The sequence below is a fragment of the Phascolarctos cinereus genome, unplaced genomic scaffold (assembly GCF_003287225.1).
Source record: "Phascolarctos cinereus isolate Bilbo 61053 unplaced genomic scaffold, phaCin_HiC Scaffold_3;HRSCAF=262, whole genome shotgun sequence".
NCBI lineage: Eukaryota > Metazoa > Chordata > Mammalia > Diprotodontia > Phascolarctidae > Phascolarctos > Phascolarctos cinereus.
In genome coordinates this window covers 147597245-147616060 of record NW_027555736.1, presented here as the reverse complement: position 1 = coordinate 147616060, position 18816 = coordinate 147597245, and the positions used below count along the sequence as shown (strand labels likewise).

General features: G+C 33.8%; 1 protein-coding gene across 8 annotated transcripts in view; it reads right to left on the bottom strand.

Moving 5' to 3' along the window:
* The window catches only part of MAP2K5 (mitogen-activated protein kinase kinase 5), a 282818-nt gene that overhangs the window by 234502 nt on the left and 29500 nt on the right, over positions 1 to 18816 (bottom strand). For all 8 annotated transcript variants that reach the window (XM_078151216.1, XM_020982680.2, XM_020982672.2 and 5 more), the window contains exons 3-4: positions 16743 to 16810; positions 2281 to 2350 (exon numbers count right to left, since the gene is read on the bottom strand). In XM_078151216.1, the coding sequence (XP_078007342.1) occupies positions 2281 to 2350; positions 16743 to 16810 (138 nt within the window). The remainder of the gene's footprint in view (positions 1 to 2280; positions 2351 to 16742; positions 16811 to 18816) is intronic.

The window sequence follows — 18816 nt, the reverse complement described above, 5'->3', positions numbered from 1 at the left end:
ATCATTTTTTTCTCCCTTTTGGGTCAAAGGTTTTGAAGACATGTCTGAACCTCAATTTTGCAAATTTCCAAATCCTACCCGTCTATCTCACTTATATTTAAAGAACAACAAATTATTACAAACTGCTAGAAATGTATGCACACAAAAACCAAAGGAATTTTAGTAACAGGGAGACATGCTCCCATAGCCTGAGTATTTAAAGATGACACAGTGGAATCAGAGAGCTCATAATGTAGGAGAAGACCCTAGATTTGGAATCAGAGAAGTAAGTTCAATACCCAGCTCTGCACGTTTACTGGCTGGGTCACTTTGGAAGAGTCACTTAACCTAAGTCTTACTCTCCCCATTTGTAAAATGAGAAAAACGGACTAGATGAACTTTAAGGTCCTTTCTAGCTTTGACATGCTGCGATTATATGGGGCAAAACAGAGTGAATGAATGTACGCTAGCTCTGACACTGATAATTTCTAGCACTTTGGAGCAGCCTCTCCCTACCTACAGCAATTATTCTCCTCAATCCTCCAAACTCTTCTGACCTTATCTATACTTTAACTTTTATATCATTCAAAAGACAGAAACACTGATTAATAAATTAAGATAATGTATAAAACCTTAAAATACAAAATAAACATCAAGCGTCAATAATATACTGATATTACCATTAACAAATCAGTAATTTTTAAATAATCTAATAAAAAATCCTTCAGAGTTAGAGAATGCTCAGAGGGTACATCAAATAATCTTTTCAGTTACTTTCTATCACTATATGTAAGGATACCAAAAGTTGTTAGGGCATTATTACCATAATAAACTAACATGCCTTAAAACTCAAAGCCTGAGAGAAATCAACCTGGACTTGAAAAGTTTTTAATAAAAACAAAAAATAAGACCACCAAAATGGAGGAAGTTTTTAAAATTTGCTTTTATTTTTGTCTGCAGTTATGATTTTATTGGTATAAGCAATGCCTGGTGAGAAAATTCCCTCTCCCTATCAATGTAAATCTGGAACTGTTCAATAATTTGTGGTTTTAATGTAGTAGGCACTGATAGGATAAGTGAATTGCCCAGGGTCACACAGCTAATATGTATCAGAAGCAGTGGTTAAACAAATTCTTTATAATATTGTACAAATAATGTTTGTTGCATCAAAATAACAAGGATATTGATAATCTTGAAAAGGAGCTGATAGAAAATTTCAAGCTGGCAAAACAAAAAACAAAAAAACCTGGCCTGTCTAAAAGACTAAAGTTGCTATGGCTCCCAAACCTCTATACAGAGTAACAACACTGACCCAAGTCAGCAAACTTTCTTTTAAGACCTTCTAATTGTGAATAAGATTTCTACTGGTTAATTGCCCAGTTCAAACTTCAGAGTAACAAGTAACGAAAGTCTAGAACATTGAGAAATGAGAAAACTCATTCTGTGATTATTTGTACAGAAGCAAATTAACAAGGATGAGTTTAATTTTTCATTATTTTAATCAATTTAATGCTAGTAGATGTACTTAAAGAATTGAAATTTATCAGTATCATCAATTAGGAAACACTGATTCCAAGACAGGCAATAGATAAACTGGAAAGTATTAATGGATTTTCATAAGCAAACTCTTCCTTTTCAACATTATCCAAATTCTGAGGAAAAGTTTCCACATTTCAAATACTCACATCTGGTAAAAGATCCACATTGCCTAATATGGAAGGCAAAAAGACAACTTGGTTCCATGCACTACTGGTTCACCCTTAAACCCCTATATAATTTTTAAAAGGTTAACTATTAAACGACTGTGCATGTGAACTTCTCATTGTTTATAGACATTCCTCTATATAACAAAACAACCACTAAGTGTTCTACCAATTTTTCTCCCTTAAAAACTGTTAGCTAATTTTATTTCCCCCATTTGACTGAAAATATTCCACTCGATAACAACACTCCCTGGCCATCATCATGAGTCACAATTTACAAATAACTAGAATTAAAGTTATTCATTTCCCTTGGATTGGAAAATGTTTAAATCCCAAAGAGTTCTCTAAGTGTATATAAATGTGCACTTTGAAAACAAAATACAATCTAGTTAGTTTAATTTACTCTAGCAAATTAGATATTTTATCTGCCATGACTATAATATAGCTTGCAATCCCCACAATAATGAATACTTCTTTTGTTTTTTCGAATTAAAAGCTAAACATCATGTTATGTGCACTTAAACCTTTGGAAAACATAACTGTTGATGAAACAGTTTACTGAAATAATCATTGTTGATTAGAATCTGTTAAACATTACCTCTTGGAAATATCTGCAGAGGTTCTATTAACTGTCCATTTACTTGCTGTTCCATTACTGTGGAATAATACTGCAAAGAGATTACAGAAAGAGATTACTCAGTAATGCATGAATACTGGAACGGACACTCATGGGTTGTTTAATTCATAGTAGTTTTTTAAAATTGCTAATATACATATCAGCCTTGAGAATACTTTCCTCCTATTTGAACATCAAAATGCCTGTAGTGAATGCTTAGGCCTGAAAGTTTAGTATAATATAATCCCCCAGATACAACTGATATTTATTTTTGAAAGTAAAAATGTTGATTAAAACTTTATATAATCTCTGAAAGTATTTTAAAATGTTACTCTATTGCCTCTTCCCCATATCACCCCTACCCCAATCTGGTAAATAAAGATGTAAATGTTTTATATCTGACTTTGTTCCACATGCCAGCCAATGAGACATATATCATATATTCCTTACATATATACACACATATATACATATATATGTATCCAATGAAAACATAATCCAAAATGAAACTTTTATAAAGCCTATTACACTAAGAAGTACCAGAAGAGTTCCAAAGAACGTCGAATTAAAGTGATACAAAAGCACCACTGCCAAGTTCTAAGCATGCTTCAATCCAGCACAAAACAAAGAAGCCTTATCCCTACTGACATTTTGTTATGGACGACTTTCAATGCACAATTAAACTTGTAACAACAAGGAAACTTAGGAAATGAAAACACTTTCAGAAGTCTTCACAGAGATGACATTTTACTAAACTAAATTAAATTGTGATTAAATAAATATTAGTTTTTACTAGCTTATTCCTCTTCTCTCAGCAATTATGGGTACTAGCATGAATCATTAAAGTCCAAGTGAACTGAAGATGGAGACTGGAGACTTAGAGATGGCTTTTGTTCCTTCACTCCTGCTAACAGATGACCCAAAATGTTCTTGACAGAAAAATAAAGACAAAAACTGCTGATGAAGTCATTTGAGAGGGTGCCTTCTAAGGGCACTCTCCTTGAACCAAACTCTAATACTTTGGCGTTAAAAGACAAATGACTACCATTTAGTTGCAACATTTGGGGAATATCTCCTTTGTGAGCCTTTGCTGACTTCCCAAAAAGGTTCTCACTACATATAATTTTGCTGCACTCTTCTGCACAGTGTAATTCTTAAATAATAATTATTATGTACTGTGGAATTATTGAATCAAGTGAATTTTGTAGAGAAACACAGAGGATCATAAAATTCTGCATTATCTTGGGAAATCACAAGTAATACATTAAAAGTCTCTTCACCTTTATAAAAAATAAAGTGAAGGTAGATTTTTGATAGCTAGGGGGCTACAAAAATGAGCCCTGCTCTCCAGAGACCTTCAAACTGTAAAGGAAATCGGTTCTCCCATTCCAGGACATTAAAGACTTATATACATACGGTATAAATGTGCACTACATCCTCTCTGGAATATACACTAAGGCAAACGTTTTTCAGGAGACTATGCTCCTTAAAACCACAGAAATACAGCATTCACCATTACTCAAACAGTGATGACAAGTAAATGAAATATCAATCATGTAGGCTGTCAACCTTCTGGGACAGCAATAACTGTTAACAAGTAGTCTGGAAAAATTGTCCGAAAATGACTTGTCCTCGGCACTTGAGTGTTTGAGGTTTCCATGGAAAATTAAGATGCCAGTGGCTATTTGGAACATTGCTCAGGTATTCTTTTTAATGGAAAATTTGCCAGTTATTGATCCACAGCATGTACCCCTTGCTTCTGGAAGGCTGCAAGCAACTTTCCAATCAGTGGCTGTCAAAAAAATTACTGCCTTTTTATACTGATACAAGACAACAGCAGCAGTGCTGCTCTCCCATACTTAATGCTTTTCTTTAATTAACTGCTATGTACAATAGGTAAATAATTTCAGTTACCAATTCAACACATTCCTAGAAACCAAAGCAAACAAAATCTTCTTATGCCTTAACATAACAAATTAATTATAGAGGTGTCTGAAAATGGTGCTTGGGGTCAAGTTTGAAAATAAATACCCTCAAATGTAAAGGGTGAGAACAGGTGCAATGCATTTTTTTCCTACTATAAAACCTTGCATGCATGAAATTGGCCTGTTTTCTTATTTTATTTGCCTCACAAATAAATAAAAATTCTGTCTTTTCACTTTAGATCTTTGGTATATGATTAATAAAATATAGGCCACTGGCGTCATTGGAAAATTTCTTGAAATTTAAATCTCTTTTTATACAGGCACCTATACTCACAGTTAACATTAATGAAGTTAAATGGGTAATTTATTAATTTTTCTAAAGGCAAATTTTTTTTAACTGAGCCCTTTCAAATGTGAAGTAGATTTTCTCCCACTTAAAATCTTGTTTTCAACGTCTGTGTATTACTGGGTATTCCCAATTAAGACCAAAGGAAAGCTAAGTTTTACGCACCTGAATAAATTAAACTAAATTATTAAGGTCTGTCATAAACTAGGTTCTCCCTAAACTAAATTCTTAGTGCTGTAGCAATACATCCTTAATTCCATTTCAAACCCTAGGCTAGGATGACCTTTAGGAAGAAGGCTGAGCCAATTTCTGAATTGCCACAAAACTAAGCAGAGTTCCCAGGAGCTCAGTCACAATTGCTGCCTCTTCTATATTGAAAACTACAAAAAAAATTGAAAAGGTTACCCTTACTTCTTTCTGGCATCAAGTCAACCTCTTCTTGCTTGGTGTTCCCCTCCTCCTTCCAAAATTTTCATTTTCTCCTACCTTTCATTCTAAAGGGGGGGGGGAAGGGAGAGGAAGAATAGCCCCTATTTCTTTTTAAACAGGATTAAATCCATCAATAATTCCAAATACTAAATTACTAGGCTTGAAAAGGATTTCAAACAAGGTAGGCTCATCCTGCCAAGATACTAGCCAGAACAATCAAAATAATATTAGTAAAGTGGCTAGCTAGATCTGCTATCTATATCTATAATCTTATTTGAGCATCTATAATCTCATGTGAGTCATAGGCATCATATATAAAACTATATTTTAAATACAACTTATTTTATCTACCTGCTAGGTTTTTTCCCAGCATTTACTCATACAAAATCACCAGTGCAAAAATGTTTTATTAGATCAAAGTTACTATTAATGATTATCAAATTTGTTTGTGGCACTCTCTTTCTCATGTAGTAACTGAGGCAATAATCAATAAGCTAACCAGGCAAAGATTAATCAGTTTTGTTATTTGTTAATGGAGCCTCCTGAACCAGCTGCAGATTAATTTTAGCATCCCTCTGAGATGCTCTTAAAAAATTCTTAAATAATTTTAATAAGGATGTGACACAAAGTTTAGCAGAGTTATCCAAAATCTAATTAACTTGAGACTGAGGGCCACATTCAGCAAGGGGATAAGAAGCACATGTTTTCTTTGGCTTTGTTTTGTTTTGAGAGTTATCTAACAGCTTTCCTAATTCAAATTCTAATAGCAAGTTCAATCAATAATTACAATGGCTTTTTCTTCATGGAAAATTGCCATTTCAGAAGGGTCCTATAATACTAAAAGTACATTTTTTCTAATGAAGAAACATAAAAGTTAAGTTACAAATTCTAAAAAAGAACCACAACACTAACCAGCCAAGTACACTAAGAAAGCATAAGTATTTAACAAATAAAAAATACTTTCCACAAAGTAAGTATTCTGGAAGAAAAAATTCCATAGGAGTACTTTTACTGAATCATGGTATGTCCATATTAAAGACTTCTAACTAAGTCTGTTGAAAGTTTTGCAAGAAGTTGTGGTATATGAATGTAATGGAATACTACTGTGCTATAAGAAATGATGAACAGGCTGACTTCAAAAAAACCTGGGAAGACTTACATGGTCTGATGCTGAGTGAAGTGAGCAGAACCAAGAGGACTTTGTACACAATAGCAGCCACGTTATACAATGACTAAGAATGTTAAACTGAACCCTTCTCAGCATTACGAGGATCTAAGACATCTCCAGAGGCCTCGGGATGGAAAATGCTGTCCACATCCAAAGAAAGAACTATGGAAGTCGAATCGCTCTCACTTATTTTTACCTTCTGTTGAGTTTTGTTTCATCTTTCTGATGGTTCCTCCTATTGGTTTTAATTTTTACTTACAACTTCACTAATGTGAAAATATGTTTAATGGGTATGTAAATGTAAAGCCTATGTCAGATTGTGCGCCGTCTTGGGGAGGGTGGGGGGGAGAAAAAGGGAGAAAAATTTTCAACTCAAAAGCATATGGAAAAAAAATTTAAAAAAAAAATTTAAAAAAAAGAAAGTTTTGCAAGAACAGAAGTAGAACTATGCTGATCAATCCAGTTCAACCAATACCCATCCTATAAGATGTTTCACTAAATGGGTGTTCTTGGGTAAATTTCTGAAAGGCATATATGTCTGCTAACTGAACAAATATTAATTTCATGATACTATATTTCCCACCTCCCACGTAAAAATAGGTGACATTTCTTCTAAGGTCAGTACATCAGAACACAACTACCACACTTGGAGAGATCTGTGATCTCATCAATATGGACATTCTTCAGTGATGCAGACCACCACTCATCTGTGCTTGTACAATTTGTGTTTTCCTGTCCTTCCTTAAATTCACAAGGGATTGAGGTGCTACCCAACATGCTTAGGAGGGAAGTAAACTGGTGGATCTTCCTTGAGATCTTCCAATATTTCATGGAGATCCTTAGAGAATGTGGGTTATCTGCTACTTATTCCTCACTCAATCTTTCTCCATGACAGGCCCACTAACTTTTTCTAGTCATACATATGTCTGATGACATCCTTTATACCATGCCTGTGCAAATCCTCATCTGTAATGTGTTGTAGCCTACTCATACCTACTATGTGTTTTTCCATGCAGGATAAGTTTGAATTACACAAGAAAATAAGTATTAATGGTTCACATTCAGGCCTCATTTGAGTTCAAAATCAGTATCACTCAGCATGGTCACTCACCTTATTGACTATTTACCTCTAGATCAGAGGTTCTTAAGCTCTTTTGTGTCCTGGACTCCTTGGGTAGGCAGTCTGATAAAGCCTAAGGACCCCTTCTCAAGACAATGATTTTAAATGTATCAAATAAAATATATAAGACTAAAAAGGAAACAATTTTATTGATATGCAGTTATCAATTTTTTTTTAAGTTCACAGATTCCAGGTCAAAACTCCTGTTCATATGATCACCAAGATTCCTTTTAACTCTAGATTTCTATGACCATGGCTCTATGACTTCACAACTACATTTCTTATTTAGAATTTTTGGTAGTTTTTGGTCTGGAAAAGAATTCTAATTTTAGGGAAAAGGTTTTATTTCAGAGAGTTCCTGATGTAGCCCAGCCTGGAAATGACTGTACACTAAATAATCAATTCCAATCCATACAATTTCCTAATATTAGTGTATAAGAAGTCATTTTTAAAGAACAATATGCAGTATTTTAATGGCAAAAGTTATAGCAACAATACCAGAGTAAACATACTACAGTTTGGGAGAACGCTTGGTATGAATGATTTAGTAAGATTTACACTCTAGAGTGCTACCCAGTTTATTTTTATATTTTATAAGCTACTAAAGAGAGTATTGGTTCCAAGATATTTTCAGCAAAAGAAAGAAGAGAAGAAAAGTTTTAGGAAATATTAAGAAAAGCTAAAGGATGGTGCAGGGGAAATTTATAATTCTATCTACTCCTGGGGTAAAGGTAGATGAAGTATGTAATTTATGATCACAAGTCTTATGAAGAACAACTTAAGCTTTTAATTCATTTTATGGTTTTATTCCATTAAATACTTATCTTTTATAACTAGGTCCTGCATTTCCTACATATGCATTATATGGCTATTTTATTGGCGTTCCCCCCTCCCCGCCAAAGCACAACCTGTCCACGCTTTTCCATTCTGTGCAATTTTCATCCACCTCCTCCCATAAATCCTCCATAGAATAAGTAAATCAAAGAGCTATTGGCTCAACTGTTAGTCAACTTTTTCCTACATTGAACCTAAATCTTAAAAAAGAAAAATATGCTCCATATAAATAAAAAACTATCTAACAATGAGAACCATCTAAGAATGGAACAAGCTTCTTCAGGAGGTAATGGAATCCCCTGTACTTGAGGTTTTTAAATGAAGGCTAAATCACCAAGTTGTTGAGGATTTAGAAAAAGGAATTATTGTTGGGTTTCAGGTTGGCTTACAGAGCTTCTGAGATCCTTCACAACTCAGAGAGTTTGTGATCTATGATTCTCAACTTTAATTCTTTAGAGACTGTGGGACTCCATGATCTGCAATTATATATACATATGTATGTATGTACGTATGTATGTATGTATGTATACTGACATCTCCAGAAGAATACCGGTGTTTTAAAAATTGGGCATTTGTTTCAGGAAGAACTTTAGGATCATCAAAAGAACAGCATTGTTTCCCTAAAGCAACTGGACCTGCTAGATTCATACTGTTTCATTTTAGGCCTAGCCATCCACTGTAATGCTTATCTAAAATATATGTACAAATTGAGGAAGCTCTACGGTTTGACCATCCACTTGGACATCCTAATTTGGACAAAAAAACATTCTTCAACTCTTTTTTTTCCCTCTCTGGTCTTCTAAGATAAACTAGAAATACTGGAAGAACTAGAAGAACTAAAAGAAACTAGAAGTGCCATAGAAATACTCCACCATCAATGCAATAAGTTCTACACAAAGGCCGGTGATACTAACATGGTTAGAGGTTTTACTTGATTGGTCCAGAGAAAGTAGCACTTTTTTCAGGCAACTTATTAACACAGTAATACACATAAATGTAACAAGCTAATTATAATACGAGGAATATTATTTAATTTCTGGAAGAAAGGTGCTTTGTAGAGCCAATAAAGAATTATAAAAAGTATTGTTATTAGTCCCACATCTCTAACTTATTGACAAGAGAAAAATTAAGCTTATTTTACTAGTTTCCCTAACTTTACCATAAGTCACTGTCTTTAATCTGACCTAATGGACAACATAATTGGTATAATATTCCAAGTTATAAAGAAAAAAAAAATTTATTAACTCTCTCCCTCCACCAATGACAAAATTTTAAAATTCCTTCTTTGCTAATACAGCAAGTCTACTCCATTGTAAGTAGCTCAGTCAGTAATTACAGCAATAATCAATAAACTAACCAACTATTTGTAGCCCATAGTTAATTTATTAGATTTCCTTTTGAAGAAGCCAACAATTATAAGACTGAAAGATGCCGACAAACTCAATTACAATACTACTTTATTGCGTCATCAGTTATACCTCCCTTCAGTTATCCCTTATATCTTTCAGTAACAGGATTTTCTTTGCTGAATTAAACTGCTAGGAAGCACACAACTGCCTCTCTGCAGATCAAAACAACAACAACAACAACAACAACAACAACAACAACAACAATAAAACACACACAAAACCAATCTGCCTCAATGGAAATTCATGCTTAACATACTTGTCCACAAAACTGCCCTAAAATTTCACTGGCTGGTCAACAAGCTGGGGCTTTCTCCCCTGCTAAAATTTACATACCTTTTTTCCTAAAATGATTATGGAGCAATGGTCCACAATATAATCACTGATTAGTTGATTCAGTGATAAGAAAGGAAACCAGGGCAAAAAGTGTTCTCATGGGGTCTGTTTACAGCTTATCAAATAAACATATTTATTAATTATTTGGAAGCAAAAAATAAAAAAAAACTGGCAAAATTTAATGATGACATTATTTGCTTTAAATGGCAAAACTATAGTTAGCAAACTCCAGTTGGAGGATTAGGTAACACAACAACAAATGGAATTCAAATATTGATGAGGAAGAGTTTTAAACTTGTCATATCTGCTGATAAACTCAAAATTCATAGGATTCACTCAGCCACAGCCTACAGAATCATCATATTTAGCTTGGGGGAAAGTCTACACTGACCTTTCACCTGGTTTCTGGAGTATAGAAATTTTGCTTTACTTCTGAAGTCAGAGGAAAAAAACTGCATTATTTAAAATAGGCTTCAGGGAAGCTGCCACTTAAATAAGTGGGAGAGAGAAGAGAAGAGAAGAGAAGAGAAGAGAAGAGAAGAGAAGAGAAGAGAAGAGAAGAGAAGAGAAGAGAAGAGAAGAGAAGAGAAGAGAAGAGAAGAGAAGAGAAGAGAAGAGAAGAGAAGAGAAGAGAAGAGAAGAGAAGAGAAGAGAAGAGAAGAGAAGAGAAGAGAAGAGAAGAGAAGAGAAGAGAAGAGAAGAGAAAAGAGGAATATCTAGCCATGCAGACAGCTGACCAAATGAAGCATTCCATTGCAAACAGATTGCTTTATTTGACCAGTTCAAATATTGCCTTGATGAAGATACTGCTCAGCAGCTATTTAAAAACAAGTGCATTTATGTATAAATGAGTAAAAAATATCAGACAGTAAAATGCCTTATATTACAATGTATATTTACCCTTAATTTACACTTTTTTTCTAGATCCATTAACTTCTCCTATGATACTAATTTACTGAGTGCTAGCCCTTTTGCTACAATTCCCATAATTTGCAATCATTTTTTCAGTAATGTCTCATAAATGTCCCAGTTATCTGCTGTGAAACTTGCCCTGAACAGCAGCATGGTATGCCCATACAAGCTGCCAATGAATGCTTAGCACCTTCTTGAGTTCCCCTGAAGCAATTCCATAAAAGAGGTCTCTATAGCAAGGCTCTTGTGTTTAATGCCTTTGGAGGTGATTCCTAGCAGAATAATAATAATTCTTTATATTTATACAGATGCCAAGTTAACACAGAGAAAGATACTTTTTTTTTTTTTACAAAAAAAGACAATTTTGCTTGCCTGAGATGAAGACTACCCATAATGACCAGGGTCTTGCAGCAGATTATTCTTCTCTCAAATGAGCCACATATAAAGTGCTTTGTAAAGTGTAAAAGGGTATGTGAGGTTGTTAGCTAGTTTTGTTTATAAATGCCACTATTGTTATTGTTGCTGATAAAGGAAGACAAATTTCTAGTCAGTTTATTAATTTCCTCTATTTTCACTTTTCCACATCTTGTAAAAATCTCTATTATTGTCAGAGATGCAAAAAGGAGGGTCTTTATTATAAGATTAATGTTACCAGAATAAACCATATAGAATTGGCATCTTCTACCTTTAAAACAAACAAACCATAATGGAATATGTTGTCCACCATCTTATCTAGTGGCAATGAGTACAGTGGAAGGATCAATGGATTTGGGTTTAGGTTAAGTCAAAATGACACAGTGGAAAATGTAGTGGGGCTCAGTTTATGGATTCCTGGGCTTAAATCTTAGCTGTCATGCTCACAATTCTGAATCTCCTGACCTCAGCTTCCTCATCTGTAAAATAAAAATGCACTATTATACGCTCACAGAAGTGTTTTGGGAAACTCTATGTAACCCTTAAGGAGCTATACAAAAGCAACATCTTTATTGTTATCATCATCATTATTAATAATAATAAAACTAACCAATCACTGAAGACTAAGTTTACTGCAGGTACTTAGTCTCAGAGAATCACCAGGTAATACTGTAAAGGCTCAAAGAATGGCAAGGGGGAACTCAGCTGTGAACTGTTTTTTCAACTTTTCCCCATACCAAGAGAATATGATAGAAATGGAAAAGCTGACAGAAGGTTTTTAAACAGATTAAAGGAAATATCTTAATAAGTTCTTTTCTAAGCTCCAACATTTTTATTCTATATTTCTATTTTTAATCCAGGGCAACTATATGGCACAGGGGATAGAGCAGACAGGCCTGGAGTTAGGAAAGACTCATGTTCCTTAGTTCAACTCTAACCTCTGACACTTACTAGCTGTATGACCCTGGCAAGTCACTTAAGCCTGTTTGCCCCAGTTTCCTCATCTGTAAAGTAAGCTGGAGAAAGAAATGACAAAACACTCCATTATCTTCGCCAAGAAAACTCCAAATGTAGTGACAGAGTAAGAGAGGACTGAAAAATGACTGAAAAACAACCAAAAAAATCAGTTTCACATACATACTTCATATGTATACAATACTTTACACATATATGCATGTAAAGATATGAATATTCATGTATACATACATATCCTAGCACGTTAATACCATATTAAAACTAATCAGATTTAAATGCCAAGGAAACCACCGGTCAAAGAACACTAAAGAAACTAGTTTCACCTTCCTCTCAAACACTACACTGGTCATAACAGGAAGCAGAATGTGGACAATACTTGGATTCCTTTTGCTAATTCTGTTGCTCCACTCCCACACACTTCCCAAAAACAAAACCAAATACAATAAATCCTTCATCTGACATGACACTGAAGATAACAGAATGTGAAACAATACGCAAAACACAAAGATATATAGTTAGGTGTCTCAACTCATAATGGAAGGTTAACTAAAAGCAGAGGTTAACACTAAAATATCTTCTCTTCTGTAATCCTATACCAAAATAATGGACAATGTTTATAATAAACCAATAAAGGAGCCAAAGGTACAATCATGTAGGCCCCATGAAAATAAGGTCACTGTTGTCCAAATGTTAAAAACAAAAAAGATGAAAGCAGAAAAGCTGTTAAGGATTTCCAGAAGGGAAAAAAAAAACAAATTAAAAACTACATTAAAGAAATAATTAACTGTGCTACTTAAATAATTAGCAATGATCAGGTATTTAGTTTTCAGAATATTTAGGTTCTATATAATTTTTTTTCTAATAAAGCATTTCAAATTCTAATTAAAAAATACTTTATGGAGAAATTAAAAAGATGCAATAGTGTCAGAGGAAAAGCCATGATCCCAGTAGTGGAATATTCTAACAACAGTAACTTACAAGAAACTATGCTATAAAAACAGATTGTTGATTAACACAAACTCATAACAAAACGCACATAGCTATCACAATAGTGCTGTAATAACACTTGGCTGCTGAATTCTTTCAAGACATTAAATATCTCCTTGGAGACAAAATTACTTTACATTTTCTTAAAAGACAATTTATTATAGCTTTGTTTTCTTCTCATTATCTCTTAAAAATATATCTAATGAAGAAAACAAAACAAATTCTAAATAACTTACATAAAACGATACTAATCTGTGATAACAGACTTTGGTTTAATATGTTAGTTATTATTTAACATTATACAACAACCCATTTTCACGACAAAACCCTAGACGATATAATATTCTGTATGTCACATGGATCAAATAGCACTGTACACTATTATTATAGCATGCATAAAATTAACAGCCGAAGGCTGTTAGCAATTTAAATAATTGATAAGTTTTCAATTAAAAAGGCAGCATTTTCAGTTCCAATACAAAAATCTGTTTACATTACTGATAAAAACGTATGTTTGCGCTGGCCTGCAGCCAGAAAATGGTTTTATTTAAGCAAGTGTAGGATACTGTTCCAAGTTTCAACTCATTCACTATAAAGTCTCCAGAAAAGTAAAACATTTTCCTCTTCACTGTGAAGTCCTGGCTAAACCAATTCCTAATCTTTTGAGTCAGTAATAGTGACTCACATCTATGTAGCAACCTTCAATTTATAAAGTCCTTCCTCACAACAAACTTGTGATTTGTGTCATACCAGTATTACTGTCCTCATTTTATAGATGGGGAAATGGAAGCTCGAGGAGGTTGATAGCCCATAGCCTCACACAATAAATAGGAGAAATGGGTCCTGAATGGGAGACCTTTTATGTTCATGTCCTATACACCATACACTATATCACTTCACTACTGGCTTCAACTACAGCTTGACCAAAGAAAGGAATCTACTATTTGTAATGGGATGGAGTAGAAAGATCACTAGTCCTAGAAGTAGAAGACTGGAATTCTTGACTGGCTCCAGGCCTGGCAATTTCTTTAACTTCCAATATGGTAGACTGGGGATGATAACACTTGTACCACCTACTTTCCAGGTTTTCTGTTTGGAAAGAATTTTTGTAATCCTTACTGCACGATTTAAACATAAGTGATTATTATTATGATTCTTTCATTGATCTTCCTTAAGGGTGGCTATGAAGGTCAAAGGATTTAAAAATAACTAGGGAGTTTTATGAGGGTTTTTTAAAAATAGAAAGGCTATAAATTTATTAAGAAAATATCCTGTATGAAAAACCAAATCTGAAAAGAATTGTAAAAAGTGTGAGGAACTTCTTTATCTTATGATTCCGATTCTTGTCATGAAAGCGTACCAGTGTACATACGTAGCATTAAGAAAACACATCTCAGTGCCACTTATTGTACAGCTATTGTATAGCCAAGCCACTATTTTCCCTAATCCATCACTGTTTAGAGTTCAAAATGACTACTGCTAGAATCTTTCAATGGAAATCCAACCACCTGAACAAACGTAGGGTTAAACAAAATGAAAAGTTGATTATATTCTCTAGGAAAGGAAATTATTTTTTGTTTTCTTACTTTTGTTCAAATATTCAAATATTTCTTCAAATTAAAGGAAGGGTACATGAGTAGAGGGAAAAGAGTCAAGCTACGCTTTTCCATTTTCATTAAGAATCACAAAAGGAAAAAAATTTCTCTTTCCTTGTCCTAAAATGGAGTATTCTCTTTAGGAAAGGTAAGAACCAGTTCCATTAGAGTTCAGATACCATCAGGAATACAAATAACTGCATGGGTCTAATGTTATTCTAGAACAAGGAAACAATTATAACCTGAAGTCAAGAAGCTAAAGAATGAAACATTAATGGGGATAACAAAACAGACATGATAGGGACGTCTCAGCCTGGTCATTAGATAAACACAGATAGTTTATAGGTAAATACTAATGTTGACAAATTATCAGTATGAGCATATAAATCAATATCCATTATGTAAGTAAGCAAATCTTTCCAGTTTTGCATTATGAAAACATGTCTCTGTGGCTCTACCAGAGATAATAAACAGTGACATAAACAATGGATTATGAGAAAATCACAACTTTCTCTTTTGTGCTGCTTTGTACTTCATTCTTTTAGAAGCTGTTAAACTTTTGGAACTGTTAACTCAGTGTATTAAAATCAGAGCTAGAACCTTCAGCAGTCAGTCCTGCTCTCTGCCTTTCAAGAAACTGAAGAACTCAGTCTTGAATTCTCAATACACAAAGACTCCCACTGAAGCTAATGGGAAGTCAATGGAAAATTGACTTTTCCAATGCTCTGTTAATCATGTCATGTCTTGTTCTCATTTTCCCTGCTCTAAAACAAACATTTCAGAGGAACCTTTCCTCTGAAAACTTGTATTACAGCAAAGCAATCTGGTGGTTTTGGTTAACCTTCCACCAAAATAATACCACCTGGTTGTCACCAGGATTACCACTCCTCACACTGGTACAAGGCTTTTAATTTTTCACAGCGCATCCATATGTACTAGTGTCATAAAAAGAACAAAGACTAGGACTCGGGACACTTGAGTTGTAGTTTCATCTCCTCTACTAAATGTTCAAACTCTGTAATTATTTGGCCATTTGTTTCCTTAACTGTAAAATGAGGGGTTTGACAAGATGATTTCTAAGGTCCCTTAAGCTCTAAAATTCTATGATTCATCTTATCCTTAAAATAACCCCATGAGGTAGGTAATATAAAATCATTATTCTCAACTGACAAATGAGGAAACAGACACAAAGGTTAAGGGATTGCCTAAGATAAAACTGAGCCATAAGTACAACTCAAGTCTTACAATTCTCATTTCTGTACACTTTCTACTAGACCACATTATGCAAACTTTGATGGTTATCTCAAATCAGGGCTCAGGCACTGCTCCAAAAAAATCTGAATTTTTCAAGTTTTTAAGTCCTAGATCTTTAATAATGTATCCATCCATCTTATTTATCCATTTCAATCAAATACAAATGGTAACGCAAATTTTTAGTGACATTCAAAACAAAAAGTATAAGTCATTTCTAGATATAATCAGTCACATTTATTCAATAAGTAACCTTAGATTCTCTCTGGCATGTGAGGCATAAAAATAACAGACAGTACATCTTTAAATCATGTATCTATATTAAGTCTGCAGCTACAATATGACTGTAGTCTGCTGGAAGGGTAAAAGAGATCCCCAGTTGAAAGTAGATTTTGAAAAATTTTTTAGAGCCCAGGGGTTCATTTTTAATGAGCCGTTACTTTAAGTACTGCATAAAAAACACAGGAAATTGATAGTCCATTTAGTCTGCACTATACCTAATGCAAAAGTCATTAAGATGCATTATTCTTAATGTTCATGATATGATCAGTAAATGTACAACTCTTTTGAAAAGTGTTATGCATGCCCTTAACTCTCATGTAAAAATTTTAAACCTTACATATTACATAGGGAAATGTGATAAATGCCATACTTTATCTAGATTTAATATCTTAGTGGGCCAGAAGAACAATGATCTCAATTATATTAACATTTAAAAAAATTTTTCTTATGCAAAATATACCTACATATGACAGCATGGCCTTCATTTCTTCATCACTTCTTACAGTAATTCGATCACCATCCTCATCTTCATCTGATTAAAAAAAGCAATATAATGATAAAATTTCAAGTGTCATTTCTGCTAGGGAAAAACAAGTATATCTATTAATAGCATGTGATATTTCGTTGTAACTAGTCTCTTCTAAACTGATAACAAATAAAACCTCAACACTGTTTTTTTGGTTCAAGGTGGAACCAGAACCTCTACAGAAAATTAAGGTTCTATTATAGGGTCATCCAAGCAATAGATAAGGGGATACCAGATATGGTGGACTCATACATATAAATGATTGTACAATGATATATGGAATATTATATTGCATTGCCTACAACAGTCTTTTATAATTAAGTCCATCCAGAATCAGTTCATAACCCACACACAAAAAAGCAGCCTTCTAACTTTTAAAGTTTCACCTGGCCTTGTACCAAACATGGCAGAGTTTATCTTAGTCACCTACTTTCTTTGTCAAATTTGGCTCCAGATGACTTTTGGCCATTTCCAGAATGAAAACACACACTCTAGATAGACAGATAGATGCAGATATATACATATAAATATATTTCATTAAATATTTTCCAATTACATTTTTAAAAAATTTAACATTCACTTTTTAAAATTTTGAGTTCCAAATTCTCTCCTTCCCAACCCTTCCCTAATTCTTGAGAAGGCAAGTAAGATGACAGCGATTATACATATGAAGTCATGCAAAACATATAGACACATACAAAAAAAGAAAAACAAAACGTAAAAAAAGTTGTTCATCATTCTTTTGAAGGAGTTAGATAGAGACAGTGATCCAAAACAGTTCCAAAGGAACTGTGATGAAAAATGCTATCAGAGTAGCTAAGAATTTCACTTTTGATTATCACTACAATATTGTTATTACTATGTACAATGTTTTCCTGGTTCTGTTCACTTCCATTTGCATCAGTTAATATAAGACTTCCTAAGTTCTTCTGAAACCATCCTGCTCATCATCAGCATAATACTATTCCACCACAATCATATATCACAATTTGTGCAGACATTCTCCAATTGACAGGCATCCCCTCAATTTCCAATTCTTTGCCACTACAAAAAGAGCTACTATAAATATTTTCATGGAAATAGGTCCTTTCCCCTTTTCTTTGATCTGCTTGGGATATAAGTAGTGGTATTGCTGGCTTAAAGAGTATGCACAGGTTTATAGCCCTTTGGGCATAGTTCCAAAATGTTCTCCAGAACAGTTGGACCAGTTCACAAGTCCACCAACAGTCCACTGATGTCCCACTTTTCCACATTCCCTTCAGCATTTGTCATTTTCCTTTTCTGTCATGTCAGTAATTTCTGATAGATGTAAGCTGGTGTCTTGGAGTTGTTTTAATTTGCATTTCTTTAATCAACAGTGATTTTGAGCTTTTTTCATGTAACTATTGTGACAGATTTGATTTCTTCTTCAGAAAACTGCCTGTCCATAACCTTTGACCATTTACCAACTGGGGAACAGCTCTTATTTTTATAAATCTGGCTCAGCTCCCCATACATTTGAGAAATAAGTCCTTTATCAGAAAAAGGTATAAAAAAATTTTCCCAGTTCAAAATACTCTTAAATAATTACTATCTCCTATCATCAAAGATATTCAAAACAACTTACTACAGGCTCTGAAGACAATTCCAAATAAATTCTAAAACATTTTGTGCAATGACAGTATAGCCTCATAAAGAGATTTAGTTTTTTTCCAATTACATGTAAAGACAATTTTAGCATTCATTTTTTAAAATTTTGAGTTCCAAATTTTCTCCCTCGCTCCCTTACCTCTCCCCTCCCTAAAACAGTAAGCAATTTCATATAGTCTATATATGTGCAATCATGTAAATCATATTTCCATATTAGTCACGTTGTACAAGATGAAACAGACCAAAAGAAAAAAAAAACATGAAAAAAAATAAAGAAATCGAAAATAGGATGCTTCAATCTGCATTTAAACTCCATCAGTTATTTCTCTGGATGTGGATAGCATTTTCCATCATGAGTCCCTTGGAATTGTCTTGGATCACTG